Source organism: Antedon mediterranea, chromosome 5, assembly GCF_964355755.1.
Source record: "Antedon mediterranea chromosome 5, ecAntMedi1.1, whole genome shotgun sequence".
In the NCBI taxonomy this organism is placed as follows: Eukaryota; Metazoa; Echinodermata; class Crinoidea; order Comatulida; family Antedonidae; genus Antedon; species Antedon mediterranea.
This window is the reverse complement of record NC_092674.1, coordinates 981,774-1,004,055: the sequence shown is the minus strand read 5'-3', so window position 1 is coordinate 1,004,055 and position 22,282 is coordinate 981,774. Positions and strand designations below refer to the sequence as shown.

The 22,282-nt window shown below is 31.5% G+C and overlaps 2 protein-coding genes across 3 annotated transcripts; one reads left to right on the top strand and one right to left on the bottom strand.

Annotated features, from left to right (window-relative positions):
- Window positions 1-675: 675 nt before the first annotated feature.
- On the bottom strand, window positions 676-9,716 carry LOC140048608 (uncharacterized). 2 transcript variants are annotated; one of them, XM_072093360.1, is made up of 10 exons: window positions 9,672-9,716; window positions 9,198-9,277; window positions 8,749-8,824; window positions 8,403-8,511; window positions 8,206-8,304; window positions 7,194-7,244; window positions 6,931-7,031; window positions 2,826-3,039; window positions 2,558-2,723; window positions 676-2,332 (listed from the first exon to the last, which is right to left on the bottom strand). In XM_072093360.1, the coding sequence occupies exons 1-10, from the start codon at window positions 9,695-9,697 to the stop codon at window positions 942-944; spliced, it is 2,313 nt and encodes a 770-aa protein (XP_071949461.1). In that variant the 5' UTR covers window positions 9,698-9,716; the 3' UTR covers window positions 676-941. The 2 variants fall into 2 exon arrangements, with proteins under 2 accessions (XP_071949461.1, XP_071949462.1); XM_072093361.1 differs by lacking the exons at window positions 8,206-8,304; window positions 8,403-8,511; window positions 8,749-8,824; window positions 9,198-9,277; window positions 9,672-9,716 and adding an exon at window positions 7,525-7,554 and having other exon boundaries at window positions 679-2,332; window positions 7,194-7,280.
- An 8,852-nt stretch (window positions 9,717-18,568) lies between these two features.
- Window positions 18,569-22,249, top strand: LOC140050084 (motile sperm domain-containing protein 1-like). Its single transcript, XM_072095093.1, has 6 exons — window positions 18,569-18,667; window positions 19,230-19,478; window positions 19,650-19,725; window positions 19,980-20,206; window positions 20,556-20,717; window positions 20,923-22,249. Exons 2-6 carry the CDS (start codon window positions 19,331-19,333, stop codon window positions 20,952-20,954), a joined length of 645 nt encoding a protein of 214 aa, XP_071951194.1. The 5' UTR covers window positions 18,569-18,667; window positions 19,230-19,330; the 3' UTR covers window positions 20,955-22,249.
- The last annotated feature ends 33 nt before the right edge of the window (window positions 22,250-22,282 follow it).

The window sequence follows — 22,282 nt, the reverse complement described above, 5'->3', positions numbered from 1 at the left end:
GGCGTATAAAAAAGGGCCAAATCAATAAGAGCCGAACGTAATGCAGAAAGAGCCGAATAAAAAAGGGCCAAATCAATACAGAAAGATCCGAACGTAATGGTAAATGGGCCAAATAGAAATGCGCCGAATGCTGAAAGAGCCGAACGTAATGGTAAATAGGCCAAATAGAAATGCGCCGAATGCTGAAAGAGCCGAACGTAATGGTAAATGGGCCGAATAGAAATGCGCCGAATGCTAAAAGAGCCGAACGTAATAGTAAAAGAGCCGAATAGAATTAAGTTTGCTGCCGGAGGCAGCGATGGCGTTCCATACGGACTACTGTACTTTAATTTGTTGCGGACTTCTTTAATTGTGCGAGTAGCTTTCGAATTTGTTGCGGACTTCTTTAATTGTGCGAGGAGCTTTCGAATTTGTTGCGGACTTCTTTAATTGTGCGAGGAGCTTTCGAATTTGTGTCGGACTTCTTTAATTGTGCTTAGCTCTTCTTTATTTGTGCATTTCGTTTTATATTTTCATGCTTTCTTTTGTTTATATGCGATTTCTTCTTTAATTGTGCGATTTCTTCTTTTATTGTGTGATTCCTTCTTTAATTGTGTAATTCCTTCTTTAATTGTGTGATTCTGTGTTATAGTGTGCGTGACAGTTGTGGGCCACCGTAGAGCAAGGCAAAGCGAAGGTGGTAAATGCCAAGTTGGTTTTTATATTGTACCTCAACATGTACATAAAAATGTTTGTAAAGCTATGTCTAAAAAATGTGCCCAAATATGGTAGTGATATGCCCAAATATAGTAGTGATGACATCATCATATCCATATATGGGCATATTACATTGTTGTCACATAAGGTTTGTAGACACGTAGTACTGAAGAAAAACATTGATACACAAACAACTTTTATTTATCAATAAAATTCTTTGACATAGTTAGTCTTGTCTTTAAATGTTAATAATCTTTACCATTCTTAGCAGACTTTTTTCCACTTTCTGAATTATGATCATCAATCATTTCGTTAAGTTTTGTATTAACCCTTTTGTCTTTCTTGTGTTTTTTATGCTTCGATTTTTTATGTTTATTCATGTATTTCTCTTCTAGCAATTGTTTAATATTGCTTACTATAAAGTTTGTTTCTTTCTGACATGACCCTTTTGACCCTTCTAATGGACTGCTCCCAGATCTATCCATTTGGTTAGGTGATGCTTGTTTCGGTATTTTTTCAAGTTTTATTTCTCTCTCGTAAATTGAATTTATAGAATTACTCTTTGAATGACTTTGCTTTTTACCGTCTCTTTTTCTACTTTGTGATCTTTTTGAACGTTGAATTGCTTCTCTGCTGCAACTTCTAGATCTTCTAGAACGTTCTTCTGGACTTGTGGAATTACTGTGTATTTGATAATGTGCTGTTTCTCTACTTTGACTACGAGACCTTCTTTCTTTGCGCATCTCTTGCTTTCTTTCTCTGCTGTTACTTCTTGATCTATCTCTACTTCTGCTACTTCTTCCTTTTATTTGTTTTTTCTCTCTGCTGTTACTTCTTGATCTATCTCTACTTCTGCTACTTCTTTCTTTAATTTGTTTTCTCTCTCTGCTGTTACTTCTTGATCTATCTCTACTTTTACTACTTCGTCCTTTAATTTGTTTTTTCTCTCTGCTGTTACTTCTTGATCTATCTTTACTTTTGCTACTTCTTCCTTTAATTTCTTTTCTCTCTCTGCTGTTACTTCTTGATCTATCTCTACTTCTGCTACTTCTTTCTTTAATTTGTTTTCTCTCTCTGCTGTTACTTCTTGATCTATCTCTACTTCTGCTACTTCGTCCTTTAATTTGTTTTTTCTCTTTGCTGTTACTTCTTGATCTATCTCTACTTTTACTACTTCTTCCTTTAATTTGTTTTCTCTCTCTGCTTTTACTTCTTGATCTATCTTTACTTCTGCTACGTTCACTTCTCTTGACATCATCCCTGTTTGAATATCTTTCTTTACTTTGATTTTTCTTCCTTTTTCTGTGCCTTTCTCTACTCTTACTTCTATTTCTTTCCCTACTGTGACTTCTGCTCCTTCTTCTCTCCTTGCTCCCTCTACGCCGCCGGTCTTTGCTTCTACTTCTGTGTCGCCGCCTACTATACTCTCTTTCATCATCTCTTGAATGCCATCTATGGCGAGTCCTGAAACTTCTTTCACTTCCCATATGTGACCGCCGACTGCTCCAATCCCCTCTCTGTGAACCCCTCATACCTGATGCTCGATCAGACTCGAAAAACTCATTTCCTGGATTTCTGAATACATGAAGAAAATTGCAATTCTTTCCTTTTGGGCATTTCTTCTGGTAAAACAAACCTATAGAAGAAAAGAATTTATAAAGATTTGATGTACTTAAAATAATTGGTAAAATTTGAGCATTTAATCAAAATAAATTGCAAAATTAAATATTTTACCAGTACAGGAATTGAACCCAAACAAGTATCCGGTGCCACTCAATACCACAACAAAATATAAAACACATAGAATGCAGTACACAATTATTTAAATGCATTTGAATATTTATTGATAAGATATACTTACCACAAATAGCAGCTTTCCAATTAGTTACTGGGGAGTATTCACACGACATCTGTCTACCTGCGTAGAATCTGGCGTTAAACATACTGAAAGCACTGCTACAACTTGCCTCGCTTTCAAACTCAACATACACATTACCTCGCAAATGAGATTCCCAATTTTTACACACCTAGTTGAAATAAAATTTTAATAATTGATAATTTTTTGCTTTCTTTTTGTTATTGTATTTATGAAAATGTTATCATTGTATGCAGAAAAACAGATTGTATACCTTAAACTGAACAACCTTGCCAGCTTTTCTGAACTCTGCTAACACATCATCATAGAATTCAAGGAAGGCTGTGTGAGTTTCTGTTTCATCAAACTCTAGTGCAATATCAGCATCATACTCATCTCTATAGCTTTGCTCCATAGAATAACATGTGAACATACCTCGTATTAAAAGTGTTGTACTAATAATAGGGTAAGGATGATGACGTGAACACCTTCAGAACAAGATAAAATATTGGTTAATAATAGGGTGAGGATGATGACGTGAACACCTTCAGAACAAGATAACATATTTGTTAATAATAGGGTGAGGATGATGACGTGAACACCTTCAGAACAAGATAACATATTGGTTAATAATAGGGTAAGGATGATGACGTGAACACCTTCAGAACAAGATAACATATTGGTTAATAATAGGGTAAGGATGATGACGTGAACACCTTCAGAACAAGATAAAGTGTTGTACTAATAATAGGGTAAGGAGGATGACGTGAACACCTTCGGAACAAGATAACATATTGGTTAATAATAGGGTAAGGATGATGACGTGAACACCTTCAGAACAAGATAAAGTGTTGTACTAATAATAGGGTAAGGAGGATGACGTGAACACCTTCAGAACAAGATAAAGTGTTGTACTAATAATAGGGTAAGGATGATGACGTGAACACCTGCAGAACAAGATAAAGTGTTGTACTAATAATAGGGTAAGGATGATGACGTGAACACCTTCAGAACAAGATAACACATTGGTTAATAATAGGGTGAGGATGATGACGTGAACACCTTCAGAACAAGATAACATATTGGTTAATAATAGGGTAAGGATGATGACGTGAACACCTTCAGAACAAGATAACATATTGGTTAATAATAGGGTAAGGATGATGACGTGAACACCTTTAGAACAAGATAACATATTGGTTAATAATAGGGTAAGGATGATGACGTGAACACCTTCAGAACAAGATAACATATTGGTTAATAATAGGGTAAGGATGATGACGTGAACACCTTCACAACAAGATAACATATTGGTTAATAATAGGGTAAGGATGATGACGTGAACACCTTCAGAACAAGATAAAGTGTTGTACTAATAATAGGGTAAGGATGATGACGTGAACACCTTCAGAACAAGATAAAGTGTTGTACTAATAATAGGGTAAGGAGGATGACGTGAACACCTTCAGAACAAGATAACATATTGGTTAATAATAGGGTGAGGATGATGACGTGAACACCTTCAGAACAAGATAACATATTGGTTAATAATAGGGTAAGGATGATGACGTGAACACCTTCAGAACAAGATAAAGTGTTTTACTAATAATAGGGTAAGGATGATGACGTGAACACCTTCAGAACAAGATAACATATTGGTTAATAATAGGGTAAGGATGATGACGTGAACACCTTCAGAACAAGATAACATATTGGTTAATAATAGGGTAAGGATGATGACGTGAACACCTTCAGAACAAGATAACATATTGGTTAATAATAGGGTAAGGAGGATGACGTGAACACCTTCAGAACAAGATAAAGTGTTGTACTAATAATAGGGTAAGGATGATGACGTGAACACCTTCAGAACAAGATAAAGTGTTGTACTAATAATAAGGTAAGGATGATGACGTGAACACCTTCAGAACAAGATAAAGTGTTGTACTAATAATAGGGTAAGGATGATGACGTGAACACCTTCAGAACAAGATAACACATTGGTTAATAATAGGGTGAGGATGATGACGTGAACACCTTCAGAACAAGATAACATATTGGTTAATAATAGGGTAAGGATGATGACGTGAACACCTTCAGAACAAGATAACATATTGGTTAATAATAGGGTAAGGATGATGACGTGAACACCTTTAGAACAAGATAACATATTGGTTAATAATAGGGTAAGGATGATGACGTGAACACCTTCAGAACAAGATAACATATTGGTTAATAATAGGGTAAGGATGATGACGTGAACACCTTCACAACAAGATAACATATTGGTTAATAATAGGGTAAGGATGATGACGTGAACACCTTCAGAACAAGATAAAGTGTTGTACTAATAATAGGGTAAGGATGATGACGTGAACACCTTCAGAACAAGATAAAGTGTTGTACTAATAATAGGGTAAGGAGGATGACGTGAACACCTTCAGAACAAGATAACATATTGGTTAATAATAGGGTGAGGATGATGACGTGAACACCTTCAGAACAAGATAACATATTGGTTAATAATAGGGTAAGGATGATGACGTGAACACCTTCAGAACAAGATAAAGTGTTTTACTAATAATAGGGTAAGGATGATGACGTGAACACCTTCAGAACAAGATAACATATTGGTTAATAATAGGGTAAGGATGATGACGTGAACACCTTCAGAACAAGATAACATATTGGTTAATAATAGGGTAAGGATGATGACGTGAACACCTTCAGAACAAGATAAAGTGTTGTACTAATAATAGGGTAAGGATGATGACGTGAACACCTTCAGAACAAGATAAAGTGTTGTACTAATAATAAGGTAAGGATGATGACGTGAACACCTTCAGAACAAGATAAAGTGTTGTACTAATAATAGGGTAAGGATGATGACGTGAACACCTTCAGAACAAGATAACATATTGGTTAATAATAGGGTAAGGATGATGACGTGAACACCTTCAGAACAAGATAACATATTGGTTAATAATAGGGTAAGGATGATGACGTAAACACCTTCACAACAAGATAAAGTGTTGTACTAATAATAGGGTAAGGATGATGACGTGAACACCTTCAGAACAAGATAAAGTGTTGTACTAATAATAGGGTAAGGATGATGACGTGAACACCTTCACAACAAGATAAAGTGTTGTACTAATAATAAGGTAAGGCTGATGACGTGAACACCTTCAGAACAAGATAAAGTGTTGTACTAATAATAGGGTAAGGATGATGACGTGAACACCTTCAGAACAAGATAACATATTGGTTAATAATAGGGTGAGGATGATGACGTGAACACCTTCAGAACAAGATAACATATTGGTTAATAATAGGGTAAGGATGATGACGTGAACACCTTCAGAACAAGATAAAGTGTTGTACTAATAATAGGGTAAGGATGATGACGTGAACACCTTCAGAACAAGATAACATATTGGTTAATAATAGGGTAAGGATGATGACGTGAACACCTTCAGAACAAGATAACATATTGGTTAATAATAGGGTAAGGATGATGACGTGAACACCTTCACAACAAGATAACATATTGGTTAATAATAGGGTAAGGATGATGACGTGAACACCTTCACAACAAGATAAAATGTTGTACTAATAATAGGGTAAGGATGATGACGTGAACACCTTCAGAACAAGATAACATATTGGTTAATAATAGGGTGAGGATGATGACGTGAACACCTTCAGAACAAGATAACATATTGGTTAATAATAGGGTAAGGATGATGACGTGAACACCTTCACAACAAGATAAAGTGTTGTACTAATAATAGGGTAAGGATGATGACGTGAACACCTTCAGAACAAGATAAAGTGTTGTACTAATAATAGGGTAAGGATGATGACGTGAACACCTTCAGAACAAGATAACATATTGGTTAATAATAGGGTAAGGATGATGACGTGAACACCTTCAGAACAAGATAACATATTGGTTAATAATAGGGTAAGGATGATGACGTGAACACCTTCAGAACAAGATAAAGTGTTGTACTAATAATAGGGTAAGGATGATGACGTGAACACCTTCAGAACAAGATAACATATTGGTTAATAATAGGGTAAGGATGATGACGTGAACACCTTCAGAACAAGATAACATATTGGTTAATAATAGGGTAAGGATGATGACGTGAACACCTTCAGAACAAGATAACATATTGGTTAATAATAGGGTAAGGAGGATGACGTGAACACCTTCACAACAAGATAAAGTGTTGTACTAATAATAGGGTAAGGATGATGACATGAACACCTTCAGAACAAGATAAAATATTGGTTTTTACTCATTATATCAATCAAAACCACCATCAGCATTTCAATTTCATAATTAATCACGATTTTTTTACAAAACTGACCTGTTTCCGAATCGACATGCTCCTGTTTTAAGATAAAACATACACTCCTCTTGTTTCCTTTCCAGATGTTTTGGCGCTTCGGGATTATGTGTTGGTTGATTCTATTTAATGGAGAAAAGCAAAAAAAAAGAGCAAAATAAATTAACTGAATCAATATAAGGAATTTACTCCGTTTGAAGAAAAAAAAAAGCTTGCAATTAATAGACGGGTTGGTAATGTAGTTTTGATTGGCTAAAGCAAATAAGAATGATCAAATTACTTACCATGTTCTCCTCATTCCTATCATCCTCATCACTTAAAATATGCAAAGCATCCTGGGAAATATATAGAATGTACAAATTTCACAGAAGCTGAAGGAAATGTTAAGTATTGTAGGAAACCAAATGTGTGCAAATTAATTATTGGGAAAACATTATGTCGAATGTTATTTTACTGTAAATTCAAAGATGATAGTAACAATTTTACGATGAACATCAGACAACAGTGAATAGATTTTATGATCTATATATAATGAACAAAAGAAACAAAAGTAATAAAGTTTCTGCCACTGGTTAAAAAAAAAAAAGGTCCTTGATATTAATTATAAAAAGATACAGGAATCAGCTGTGAATAACTGGAACATTTCATTTGCATACAGGTGTAATTTACCAAGTATCCATTTCAGCAGTTAAGGAAATACATTGTAATAAATAGATAGTATTTAATCTAAAAACCAGACAATGATTATGATAATGATTTTGATAAAGATGATGAGTAATCTGACAATGATTCTGATCTCCTGTAATGCTGATGAGGAGGATAATAATGATGATGATGACAATGATGATGATGATAATAATGATATGATGATGACGATGATAATGATGATGATGAGGATAATAATAATATGATGATGATGATAATAATAATGATAAAGATGATGAGGAGGAGGAGGATAATAATATGATGATGATGAGGATAATAATAATAATATGATGATGAGGATAATAATGATATGATGATAAGGATAATAATGATATGATGATGAGGATAATAATGATATGATGATGATGAGGATAATAATAATATGATGATGATGAGGATAATAATAATATGATGATGAGGATAATAATGATATGATGATGAGGATAATAATGATATGATGATGTGTATGTATGATGTAGTGCCTATAATAATATAACACTGTATATAAAATAAACACATATAAAATACATTAACAAATAAAATTTGATAGTGGATATAGAAATCTTGTTATCCTTTTGTCCTCATTTTCACCTCAAGTAATTTCTCTTTCTTTGTCTTCTTAGCAGTGCTACTACTCAGGAACTCTTCTTCCATGGCCTTCTGCCGTTCCAATTCTTCCTCTATTTTTCTCTGAAATTATCATAAAATATTGTTATGTTGTGTTATTCATTTGTCTATGAAATAAGTTCACATGATAGAAATGTTATTTGTCTTAATGTCAGCATTACCTCAGCTTCCTTCTGCTGTTCTTTCCATTCTGTTTCTTGTTCTTTTTTCTTTTCAAATAAAATCTGTGCTACTCTTTCTCTCTGAAGCCAGGCACAATGAGCCCTTTCCCTAAACAAAAACAACAAAGAGAAGTATGTGATACCTATCCAGATATATCACAATATCGGTACTAAAGTATTTGAGACTAAAGAAGCTGGCTAAAGAAACACAAATCATTGGTAAGACACACACATTCAATGATTAATAAACAATATAATTTAAATATTGATAAGCCAAAGCAATCAATTCCAAACACATTCAATGATTAATAAAAAAAAATGAAATTGTTAAAACTGTTTTTTTTACCTTTTAACCTCCTCCTGTTCTTGTAAATCATTTTCTTCTTCTTCTTCATCTTCACTTTTTCCTTGTAAAGATTCTTCTAATAAATTACAAATATACAAACAATAATGTTATAAAGCAACTAAAAGTGTGTCTCAATAATTATTGTATTTTTCCTAGATAAAATTTATTGTTGACCATTTTATAAATTCATTTTTAACATAGTTTAGATTTTAATAATGTACTCTTAGTCTAAGATGATAATTTGTTGTAATTTTTGTCTCTATTTTTGATAGTGTAGACAAAGTTTTGTAGAAAATTTTTTTCGTCATAATAATACACAATTTAATATTACATAGATGTGCACAACTATAATTAAAAATAGGTGTTCAGAGGCAGGTTCAGGAGTTTGAAATCTGACCTTCCTGCCTCCTACCCATCAACCCCCTGGTGTGATCATCAAAGTACATTACCTCCTTGCCTAAGTCTTGCTGCTTCTTGTCTTTTTCTCTTTCTCTTTTCTTTTTTCAACAAAGCTCTGTATTGCTTGTGACTGAAAATATAAAAAAGATGGAATTGCTATAATTAATATGCTATGAAATATTAACATGTTGTCTTCCAAGAACAATCTTTAGCATTTTGTTTACTTGGTATAGTTTTAGTACTAGGCTAGGTCCACCTACTGCTAGGTAGGCTAGGCCTAGGTCCCTACCTAGTCTACCAGCTCTCTGGAGGTAAATTGTTACTTTCTAGACCACCAGCAGCCTAAACTGAGCCAGGCGAGACTCGCGGCAAGAGAGGGCCTAAAAACTAACTCTAGCTTAGCATATTATTTACAATTTTATATTATTATAATTTTAATTACAAGAACAATATTTTGAACTATTTCTATCTATTATTTATTTAATCTTTTGAAATGTGGTAGAAATTTACAAACAAAAATTTACTTTAATTTTTGCATGGAAGCCGCCATGTTTTAATTTTCATGTATCTCCTCGCAAGAGGGCGGCGTGTGGGTTGTGGTAAAAATAAATGTGATTTACGTTTATGCGTAACAACACGACAACGACACCATTGTATTCGAGCTATATATCCAATACCAAATTGGCGAGTAAATCATGTTTTACTTTAAATTAAATTTATACGCTCTTCCACAAGGTCAATTGTTAGTTATACATACAGACTATATTAAAACAATGATTTTGAACACGTAGGGCATTTCTTTGAATTCTTTCCTATTGTCGTTTTGTGGTAATTTACAGCTTTTTATATGTTTAACAAACGTACATAATCAATTGCGTCTGCATCATGCTAGACTACAACTTCCGGTAGTGACGTAATCAGCATATTTTTGGTAATAAAACTTTTTCACTAAGCTAGGGAATCTTCTGATATCAATATTCATTAGACCGTACTTTAGTTAGCCAATCAAAATAAACGTATAAACAATTTTGCGGCGATGTTGTTGAGGTAAAATATACTGTGTTTTACAATAACCAATTTGGTTAGAGTAAAACACAATGATAAAGAATAGGAAACATTTAATAATACTAGAGGGTGAGCTCGCTTCGCTCGCTCCCCCTCTAGGAAGTGTAGACGATGGTTCTCGGAATGATAATGTTCTCCTTATACATTTTCTGTCGGTTACAATTATTGAAAATGCTTGACATTCGTAAAACTGAACTACTTTGTTTCACAGTGTTTTAGATGATTAATAACATTTTAAAGTATAGTTTTTATTGTTTGGTAGGGCCCTTTGGGGAGGCGGAGGTCATTTGAGGGAGGTGCTTATTCGAGGGATATATGTTAAATTTTTTAGTTCTAATAATATGGTAACATTTATAATCAAATGAAATCCTCTCATAGATATGAAAAGTGGTAAAAAAGAATAACAAATGCTTGGTAAATTGCAGATAACAGTGCGGTGAATTCTACTACAAATAGTATAATTGTGTTATTATAAATATGTGGATGGACGTTTATTAGATAGTTGGGTTGTGGGGGGGGGGGTGTTATTATTCAAAGTGATGTTTTATTGGAGAGGCGTTTATTCAAATGAATACCATCCTAATAATTATTAATACATTATTTAATTTAATCATCTTTTGAAACTAACTGCCGTGACAGAGTGGGCCCAAGAAAGAAGACATTACGGCTTGCAACATGGGCAGACATCTCGGTCCTAACGGGACACAGGAAGATAGCCTACAGTTATTCCTGCAAGCTTACTCAATAAAACTCAGCTATCGGGATTTCACTCGAAAAATGTCTTATCAAATCTCCCTATGTAATTTTATAATACTATTCCCCACAATATATTCTGATTCTTTATGGCGTATATTTAATTTGATCTTTATTAATTTGCAGTATAATTCCTATTATTTAACTACTGTACCTTCACACACGTGTGGTATGTTTTAAAATAAACAAAAAACTGAAATGGCTATGATTAATGGCCAATTTTTTTTTCGTCTTCCAAAGGGACACTGTATTGATAAATGACATTTACATAGCAATTTATCACTGTGTTTTACTATAACCAATTTGGTTATAGTAAAACACAATGATAAAGAATAGGAAACATTTAATAATAATGATTATTTACATAGCAATTTAGCACTGTGTTTTACTATAACCAATTTGGTTAGAGTAAAACACAATGATAAAGAATAGGAAACATTTAATAATATGATATATGACATTCACATAGCAATTTAGCACTGTGTTTTACTATAACCAATTTGGTTAGAGTAAAACACAATGATATAGAATAGGAAACATTTAATAATTTGATAAATGACATTTACATAGCAATTTAGCACTGTGTTTTACTATAACCAATTTGGTTAAAGTAAAACACAATGATAAAGAATAGGAAACACTTAATAATATGATAAATGACATTTACATAGCAATTTAGCACTGTGTTTTACTATAACCAATTTGGTTAAAGTAAAGCAGAATGATAAAGAATAGGAATTTAATAATATGATATATGACATTTACATAGCAATTTAGCACTGTGTTTTACTATAACCAATTTGGTTAGAGTAAAACACAATGATAAAGAATAGGAAATATTTAATAATAATGATTATTTACATAGCAATTTAGCACTGTGTTTTACTATAACCAATTTGGTTATAGTAAAACACAATGATATAGAATAGGAAACATTTAATAATATGATAAATGACATTTACATAGCAATTTATCACTGTGTTTTACTATAACCAATTTGGTTATGGTAAAGCACAATGATATAGAATAGGAAACATTTAATAATATGATAAATGACATTTACATAGCAATTTAGCACTGTGTTTTACTATAACCAATTTGGTTAAAGTAAAACATAATGATAAAGAATAGGAAACATTTAATAATATGATAAATGACATTTACATAGCAATTTATCACTGTGTTTTACTATAACCAATTTGGTTATGGTAAAGCACAATGATATAGAATAGGAAACATTTAATAATAATGATTATTTACATAGCAATTTAGCACCATGTTTTACTATAACCAATTTGGTTATGGTAAAGCACAATGATATAGAATAGGAAACATTTAATAATATGATAAATGTCATTACATAGCAATTTAGCACTGTGTTTTACTATAACCAATTTGGTTATTGTAAAACACAATGATATAGAATAGGAAACATTTAATAATATGATAAATGACATTTACATAGCAATTTATCACTGTGTTTTACTATAACCAATTTGGTTAGAGTAAAACACAATGATAAAGAATAGGAAACATTTAATAATAATGATTATTTACATAGCAATTTAGCACTGTGTTTTACTATAACCAATTTGGTTAGAGTAAAACACAATGATAAAGAATAGGAAACATTTAATAACATGATAAATGACATTCACATAGTAATTTATCACTGTGTTTTACTATAACCAATTTGATTAGAGTAAAACATTTTAACTATGATAAATGATATTTAGCACTGTGCTGGATACAGTCAAACACAAATTAAGAATAGGAAACATATAATAATATGATACATTTACATACAAATTTAGTATTGTGTTTTACTATAGCCAATTTGGTTACAGTAAAACACAATGATAATGAAACATTTATTATATGATATTATTTACATAGCAAAATATTATATTAAACATATCTTATTATCTAAACGTTATGAAAAGAATAGGATACATATAATGTAATAATATAATAAATACAAGTTACATAGTTTATCATCTTGTTTTACAGAACCAATTTGGTGACACAGTTAAACACAGTGATAAAGAATAGATACTGTTTTAGGTTATATAACCCTAACCCTAGTTTGAAGCGACATAATAAATTCATCGCGAAAAAGTACGTATCGTATTTAGAAACTTTTGAAATTTGTTAGATATGTTTAATAGGTTCTTACGTCTATAAAACAAACAAAAAATATAAATTTCACAAAAAATTTGTGATTTTAATAATTTGCATTTCTAAAAATGTACACTTATGAAATACCATACATTTTCCAACACATTTTTACTTCATTGATGATTCCCAGAAATCAAAATAAAACAAATTATGATATTTCTTTTACATTATAGATGTAAGAACCTATATTGAACATGTACCAAATTTCAAACGTTTTTTAAGACGATACGTATTTTTATCGATGAATTAAGTATGTGATCGCTTCAAACTAGGGTTAGGGTTAAATAACCTAACAGTTCATTCTTTAACACTGTGTTTAACTTTTAACCAAATTGGTTTTAGTACAACACAATGATAAACTATGTACATTTTATTTTTCATATTACATTATAGGATACATATAATGTAATAATAATAAATACAAGTTACATAGTTTATCATCTTGTTTTACAGAACCAATTTGGTTACACAGTTAAACACAATGATAAAGAATAGACACTGTTTTAGGTTATATAACTCTAACCCTAGTTTGAAGCGATCACATACTTAATTCATCGCGAAAAAATACGTATCGTATTCAGAAACATTTGAAATTTGGTAAATATGTTCAATAGGTTCTTACGTCTATAAAACAAACAAAAAATAAAAGTTTCAAGACAAATTCGTGATTTTAATAATTTGCATTTCTAAACATTTACACTTATGAAAGACAATACATTTCCAACACATTTTTACTTCATTTATGATTCTCAGAAATCAAAATAAAACTATTAGGATATTTCTTTTGCATTATAGATGTAAGAACCTATATTGAACATATCTACCAAATATCAAACGTTTTTCAAGACGATACGTATTTTTAGCGATGAATATTAAATATGTGATCGCTTCAAACTAGGGTTAGGGTTAAATAAACTAAAACAGTTCTATTCTTTATCACTCACTGTGTTTAACTTTTAACCAAAATGGTTATAGTAAAACACAATGATAAACTTATATGTCAAGTTTATTTTTCATAACATAAAATGTTTGATATTCTTTATAATATTTAATATTATATTTTAGGCCTACTATTAATGACGTATAAATGCACACTACATCTGAAATAACTTTCTACTTCATTGGCGATTCTTACCAAAAAAAAAGAACTAATTTTGTTATGTATATAGAGCAACCTATTATAACATGTCTTGTATGATTTTTTACATTTTATACTACAATTCAAATGAAAAAGTATCACAAAAAAATACGTCTGGTATTCAAAAAGTTTCTAAACTCGGTACACAGAAAAAAGGAAATGTTGAAAATGTATGGTCTTTCATAAGTGTGAATTTTTTGAAATGCAAATAATGGAAATCATCGATTTGTCTTGAAATTTATAATTTGTTTTGTCTTATTGAACATATCTATACAAAATGTCAAAAGTTTCTGAATACGATACGTTTTTTTTCTCGATGAATTTATAATGTCGCTTCAAACTAGAGGGTAGGGTAGTAACCTAACAAGTATCTATTCTTTATCACTATGTTTAACTGTGTAACCATATTGGTTCTAATAAAAAACAATGATAAACTATGTAAATTGTATGTTTCATATATTACATTTTTGCCAAAAAAATTTATTGGGAATGTCAAATTTCTTTTTCATGACATATATCTACAAATTTCAGAAGCTTTTGAGTACGAGTATTTTACGCGATGTTTTTTTATCCTCATTTTAATATTTTGGTAATGTAATTCACATAAAGTTTTGTATCCAAAAATTGTTTATTCTTGGGTAGAAATGAGGAAATAAATAGTATTCCTGTATAATATAATAATCAATAATAAAGTATAAAAAAAAGTGTTGTGTAAACGAACGTTTTTTACGCTTCGAATTTTCTGTTACATTATGTTTGAATTGAAGCTACAGATATTGAATCATGGACCTATAAATTAGTAATTTATAGGTCCATGATTGAACATATAGTCACTCACCACACATTTTTTGTTTTGTATTTCGAAAGTATTTATTCTAAAGAACAATTGATGCAAACATCAACTGCGTATCTTATTTCATTAATTAATTATATTAATTATAATTTGGCGATTATTCGTCACACGAAGAGTCGAATATCGATTCGTCTCGTCATGGGAAGAAAACGTGCATTGCGCACACTGTTTACGCGCCTCAACAATAAACGGCGAATATGCGATTCGTCACTTATGGAACGCCGTTTTACACAAGTTTTTGGCGATGATAAAAATTGCGTCGATGATGAAATTGCGTCGATGAAAATTGCATCGACGCAATGTAGATTGCGTCGATGCAATGTAGATTGCGTCGACGCAATTTACATTGCGTCGATGAAAATTGCATCGATGAAAATTGCGTCGATGAAAATTGCGTCGATGAAAACTGCATCGATGAAAATTGCGTCGATGAAAACTGCATCGATGAAAATTGATGTGATGAATTTAATTGATTATGAAAATTCAAAATGGTTTTAATTCAATCAATGATGAAAATGACTACTAGTAAAGTAAATGATGATGTTAATGATGATGTTAATAATGTTATTATGTTGCTAAAAATTGACGGTTTCTGAATATTTTGATATGATAAACATGTTTACCGCTTGCGCTAGCGCGCGTTATAGACAAGCGCACAGTGATCGCGCACTAAAACAATGTTGAAATATATGCACTGATTAACATTTTAGTGATTTATTGTCAACACATTTTAGCAATGGATCCATTATTGTCCTTTCGGACACATTATATCTTCTAGCTAATTGCTTCCGTTAATCCACCAGTTCAGTACATAAAATCCAGATGTCCAGCATCCATGACATCATATTCAAATCATACCGGCAGAGAGATCGCAATTTTCATCGATGAAAACTGCATCGATGAAAATTATTTTTTTTTTCATCGATGCAGTTTTCATCGATGCAGTTTTCATCGACGCAATTTTCATCGACGCAATTTTCATCACATTAACGCAATTTTCATTACATCGACGCAATTTTCATCGACGCAATGTTCATCACATCATTACATCAATACTATATTCATCGACGCAATTTTCATCACATCGACGCAATTTTCATTGCATCATCGACGCGATTTTATCATCGCCTAAACTGGCATTCCATACTAATTGCGTGTGATCTGATTGGTGTATTATAAATAAATTCATCGCGATGAATTTTTCAGTAGATGTAATGAGACAGTTCAGTAGATGTAATGACAGTTAATTTAATTGTTCTGCTCTTTTTGTACAAATCTATACTACTTTATATTTAGATTTTGTAGTACTGTTAAAATTATTAAATCTCTGGAAGTGTGTTTTACGAGTATGTCCGCAAATTTATGCGTTTACGGTTTTAAAATGTGAGTTTTAAATAGCGAACATGATCTTGTTAGGTGCACTACGCACGCAGTATTCCAAAATGTCTTACTAATTGGGAGAAAATCATATTGTATCATATCATATTATATCCATTCTTTAAATTCATATTCTTTATCCAAAACTAAATTGGTATAGTAAAACACAGTGCTAGCAATTTATCATATTATTAAATGTTTCATATTCTTTATCATTGTGTTTTACTCTAATCAAATTGGTATAGTAAAACACAGTGCTAAATTGCTATGTGAATGTCATTTATCATATTTTTAAATGTTTCCTATTCTTTATCATTGTGCTTTACCATAACCAAATTGGTTATAGTAAAACACAGTGCTAAATTGCTATGTAAATGTTATTATCATATTATTAAATTCCTATTCTTTATCATTGTGTTTTACTCTAACCAAATTGGTTATAGTAAAACACAGTGATAAATTGCTATGTAAATGTAATTTATCATATTATTAAATGTTTCCTATTCTTTATCATTGTGTTTTACTCTAACCAAATTGGTTATAGTAAAACACAGTGATAAATTGCTATGTAAATGTAATTTATCATGTTATTAAATGTTTCCTATTCTTTATCGTTTAGTTTTACTCTAATCAAATTGGTTATAGTAAAACACAGTGCTAAATTGCTATGTAAATGTTATTATCATATTATTAAATTCCTATTCTTTATCATTGTGTTTTACTCTAACCAAATTGGTTATAGTAAAACACAGTGATAAATTGCTATGTAAATGTAATTTATCATATTATTAAATGTTTCCTATTCTTTATCATTGTGTTTTACTCTAACCAAATTGGTTATAGTAAAACACAGTGATAAATTGCTATGTAAATGTAATTTATCATGTTATTAAATGTTTCCTATTCTTTATCGTTGAGTTTTACTCTAATCAAATTGGTTATAGTAAAACACAGTGCTAAATTGCTATGTAAATGTTATATATCATATTATTAAATGTTTCCTATTCTTTATCATTGTGTTTTACTCTAATCTGATTGGTTATAGTAAAACACAGTGCTAAATTGCTATGTGAATGTCATTTATCATGTTATTAAATGTTTCCTATTCTTTATCATTGTGCTTTACTCTAACCAAATTGGTTATAGTAAAACACAGTGCTAAATTGCTATGTAAATGTCATTTATCATGTTATTAAATGTTTCTTATTCTTTATCATTGTGTTTTACTCTAACCAAATTGGTTATAGTAAAACACAGTGATAAATTGCTATGTAAATGTAATTTATCATGTTATTAAATGTTTCCTATTCTTTATCGTTGTGTTTTACTCTAATCAAATTGGTTATAGTAAAACACAGTGCTAAATTGCTATGTAAATGTTATATATCATATTATTAAATGTTTCCTATTCTTTATCATTGTGTTTTACTCTAATCTGATTGGTTATAGTAAAACACAGTGCTAAATTGCTATGTGAATGTCATTTATCATGTTATTAAATGTTTCCTATTCTTTATCATTGTGCTTTACTCTAACCAAATTGGTTATAGTAAAACACAGTGCTAAATTGCTAAATGTCATTTATCATGTTATTAAATGTTTCTTATTCTTTATCATTGTGTTTTACTCTAACCAAATTGGTTATAGTAAAACACAGTGCTAAATTGCTATGTAAATGTAATTTATCATAATTATTATTAAATGTTTCCTATTCTTTATCATTGTGTTTTACTCTAACCAAATTGGTTATAATTTATTTAATTTCATTTCAAAAGACATTTACCTAAATTGCTATTTAATTATAGTAAAACACTGTGCTAAATTGCTATTGTATTAAGGACGAGTTCCGAGAAGATGTATTCAAAGCTACAACCAATCAGAACAGTGTTAATCAATATAGTCCATGGCTACAGCCAATCAGAAACGTCCAAATCGCAATAACCCCTAGGCTAATAGAAATTATTGGTCCGAGTAGACTTTTCAACCAGACGTTGCGAGGTTTAAAAAGTAAAACATGATTTACTCGCCAGTTTGGTATAGTTTATATACCTGTGTATTCCGAAAAATAAAACAAAAACATCATAAGCAGTGTGACGAAATGATAAACAAGGAAGGTTGGCTTCTTTGTTGTGGACGTTTATTGTAAACAATACATTGTGAGTCAGTGATTAATATTTTAGGGAATGCATTAATGTTTGTGTAACTAGCCTGAACATTACTTGTACTTTAGGCCAATCTACCGAAGCTAGGCCTCTCTAGCTAGGCCTACTAACAGTGTCAGTAGGCCACCAGTAAAAATACAGTTGATTGATTCTTTAGTGTTGACGTGATCGATCAATCAGCTGTTTTTAGTTTTTACTCTTTGTACAGTGTGTGTTCCGACAAAAGAAATTATCGGATTTCCACCTTTGTTTTTAAACTTGATTGATAGGCCTAGTAGGCCTAGTCAAGACCAGTTGTCAATGCAACAATAATTCAATATTTATATATTAATAATAATTATTATTTAATAATCTTATCTAGGCCTAGGACTAGGTAGGCCTAGGCCTAGCTAGGCCTAGACCTATATATAATATATTATATTTTAAAAATTATATGGATATTTTCAATACTTATGATTGTTGATTATGAATAAATTACTGCAGTGACTGCAGTACAGCATTACTAAAGAATAACATCAGATACTTTATTTACTTTTTATGCATATTTTTCTTTTAGAAAAGCAATTGTTATTCTGAGCAGTACCTTCTTAGATTACACCGCAATAAATCACATGTTGCCGTCAGGTAATTCTATGAGGTGAAGAGAAAGGTGAATCTATGCTCGGACAGCGCCCCCGATTAATCAATGGAAAACTTCCTGTATTTGTGTTTCCTTCCGAGTTAAATTATTATGCAGATGACAGAAACACGCATAAGCAAGTAATAACCGTCTACAATCCTTACGAGTTCCCGCTGCGGTTTAAAGGTAATGTCACATGCAAGTGTCTTTCACTTACGATTTCCTTTAAAATATAAGTGCTTGGTTGTCTACAATTTTGTTGTACTGTATGTGATATTATCTGTCGCTCTCACAAATAATCGTATGCTTCTAGCTTTCTCCATAATTATATCATAAAACATTTTTTTTCCCAAGTAGTTTTGAGCACATCACCAAAGAAATACACTGTTGTAGAATCTGAAGGAATTGTACAACGTGGCTGCTGTATAGATGTGTAAGTAAAGGTCAAGATGGGTCACTGGAAAGGTCATTGATCAGCAGGGCAGTTTAAGACTCGTAATAATACTTTGTTTATGTAGAGCATCTTGTGTATGTTTGTCTTGTGAACAGGATTGCTATCTTTAAGAATAGTGAATTCATTTGCTTATGGTTATCCTTGGCAATTTGCCTAAATATATAAAATTGAAATGTCTGGTTTTAAATGTGTGTGAATAAACTTAGCAATGATGTTATATAATCTTCTTTCAGAGTGATAAGGTACAAAGATGTGAATCCAACGTACTATGGTTCACGGGATAAGTTTAGGTTACAGATCTACGAGCAGGGACAGCGAAAGGCGCTTGGCAGGAAGGACATAGTGTCAATGTTGTTTGAATCATCACGTGAAAAGTCCAGGGAACCTGAATTTGAGGAATCAGATTCCATGACGGAGATTGCTGCAGGACCTGCCAGCAGTAGTATACGTTTTCGTGAGCGTAAGTGGTAGCAGTTCTCTTTGTTCAGTCAGGTCCAAAAACTTAATTTTTCCTAATGTTGCATTGTCATACTGTATATATATTGAATGAAATAATAAATCTAGTCAGTCAAAACTCTAATAAAACTGGGATCTCTGAATGTTCTATTCTGCTGTTACTATGAATGCAAATTGATTAATTAGTGACTATACCTACTATACTTACTATACCTACTACTATACAATACCTACTCATTGCCAAATAAGGCATACAATGTTGTTTAAATAGCCAGAATTGTTGGTGGTTTTTTTGACATATAACAGTCAGCACATCCCTGTTAAAATTAAAAAGAAACTTTTTATTTTAAAAGGCACAAGACAAGAATCAACTGGTCCCAGTTTTCTAATGATCCTTGTTGCCATGGCATGCATGCTGGCATTGATGGTGCCAACGCACGGAGAAAAAGAATCCCGTCTTCCAGATTATTTACATCTCACCATAAACCAAAAACTCATTGCTGCATATATACTAGGTATGACAACAGTATCTAAAGAGTAGACCTCACGCTATCAAGCTTGCAAATTGTAACTTGTTTTGGCAACTACAGTTTTGGAATATTTTTTTCTAATTTCTATGGATTCTAAGTAAATTTAAGCCTTCATATCAGAAATAACAATCTCTTTTCTCTATTATAATTTTACTTTTTTGACTGATGGTAGTTATTTGATTTCTTTCAGGTTTAGTTACTATGGCTCTCTTGAGGACATGATGATTGGTTGCTTTGATCGACCTAGCAACCAATCAATGCAATTCATCATAACCTTAGCAACAGTACAGTCACAGCATATTTATTAATTGTGGAGGAGTGCTGGTTTTTGGACCTGTTACGTAACATTTGATCTAAAAGGACTTTATTTACAAATAATTATAAATGGAAATTTCTATGAGGTTATAATAGTGAGAGTATAATAGTATGGTTAAGAAGGATTTCCGACCATATCATTAAAATAGAGAGAAATGACACTGTAGATTGGTGGTGCTCGCATCCTGTGCGAGAGGCTTGGGTTCAATTCCCATCCCGACCCATACATACAAGATACAATAAACTTGATTTATCTGTTCACTTTACCTCATCTTAAATTATTTTTTAATTGATAATGTATTTTTCTTTTGATGCATGTTAATTGTTAATTGTGTGGAGTACTGTATATTTTTCATATTTCGCTTTCTTCTTTTTATTATTTTCAGGTGTATACAATTTATTTAAGCGTTTTAAAAAATTGAAAACTATAATCCTCTGAAATGCATAACAGAGGTGTAGTATATTATTGAAATAAACATGTCAGAAATAATTTTAAAATATTTTAGCATTTGAAAATTAGTATAAGCAAGTCAAAATCATTTAATAGTAAACATTATGTACCAGGGTGGGGGGGGGGGGTTGGATTGCGACTGCTATTGATAGATATCAAAAGTAGTTCATTTAGTCAAAAGCTGAGAATGTGCGCCTTTTAGCGCTACCCCGTCAATTGAGTGGAAGTTTTTGACATCTGAATTAACTAGTCATTTGATTCTGCAAACTATAAGAAAAATGCCAGTCTTCAGAAATTAATTGTAAAGCTCTGTCTACACTATCAAACTTTATGTGACAAAAAAAGTGTCATGTGCCCAAATATAGCAGTGATAATGCTTAAATATGGTAGTGATATGACATGATCATATCAATACATTTTTGTCACATAAAGTTTGGTAGTGTAGACAGAGCTTAAGCAACACAAACAATGCCCTCAGAAGTAGCAAACTCTGACTTTGCAACTTACAAAAGTTTTGTAGTGTAGACTAACTAACAATGAATTACTCATTAGCAAGAAACTTCAACAATCAATTGGATATAAAATAAGAGATACAGTAGTATAGTTTTTTTATTTTATCATAGAAAGTCCATTAAATTTTTTATCCAAATAATTTTGTTAAACAAATACTGTAATGTGTTACATTGTGTATTCAAACTTTTGTGTTAATTTGTGGCCAGTTGATTTATTTTATTGACTCGTATTCAATAAAAGGACTACAATATCAGCTGCCGTGAGTTCATTA

Excerpts from the sequence above, each read along its gene's own strand:
- LOC140048608 (XM_072093360.1), bottom strand. The coding sequence starts at position 9,697 with ATGGCGGCTTCCATGCAAAAATTAAA. Across the intron at positions 8,825-9,197 it reads AGCAAGACTTAGGCAAGGAG|AAGAATCTTTACAAGGAAAA; the intron begins GTAATGTACTTT and ends GTAATTTATTAG. Across the intron at positions 8,512-8,748 it reads GAACAGGAGGAGGTTAAAAG|GGAAAGGGCTCATTGTGCCT; the intron begins GTAAAAAAAACA and ends GTTTTTGTTTAG.
- LOC140050084 (XM_072095093.1), top strand. The coding sequence starts at position 19,331 with ATGCTCGGACAGCGCCCCCGATTAATCAATGGAAAACTTCCTGTATTT. Across the intron at positions 19,479-19,649 it reads GTTCCCGCTGCGGTTTAAAG|TTTTGAGCACATCACCAAAG; the intron begins GTAATGTCACAT and ends TTTCCCAAGTAG. Across the intron at positions 20,207-20,555 it reads TAGTATACGTTTTCGTGAGC|GCACAAGACAAGAATCAACT; the intron begins GTAAGTGGTAGC and ends TTATTTTAAAAG.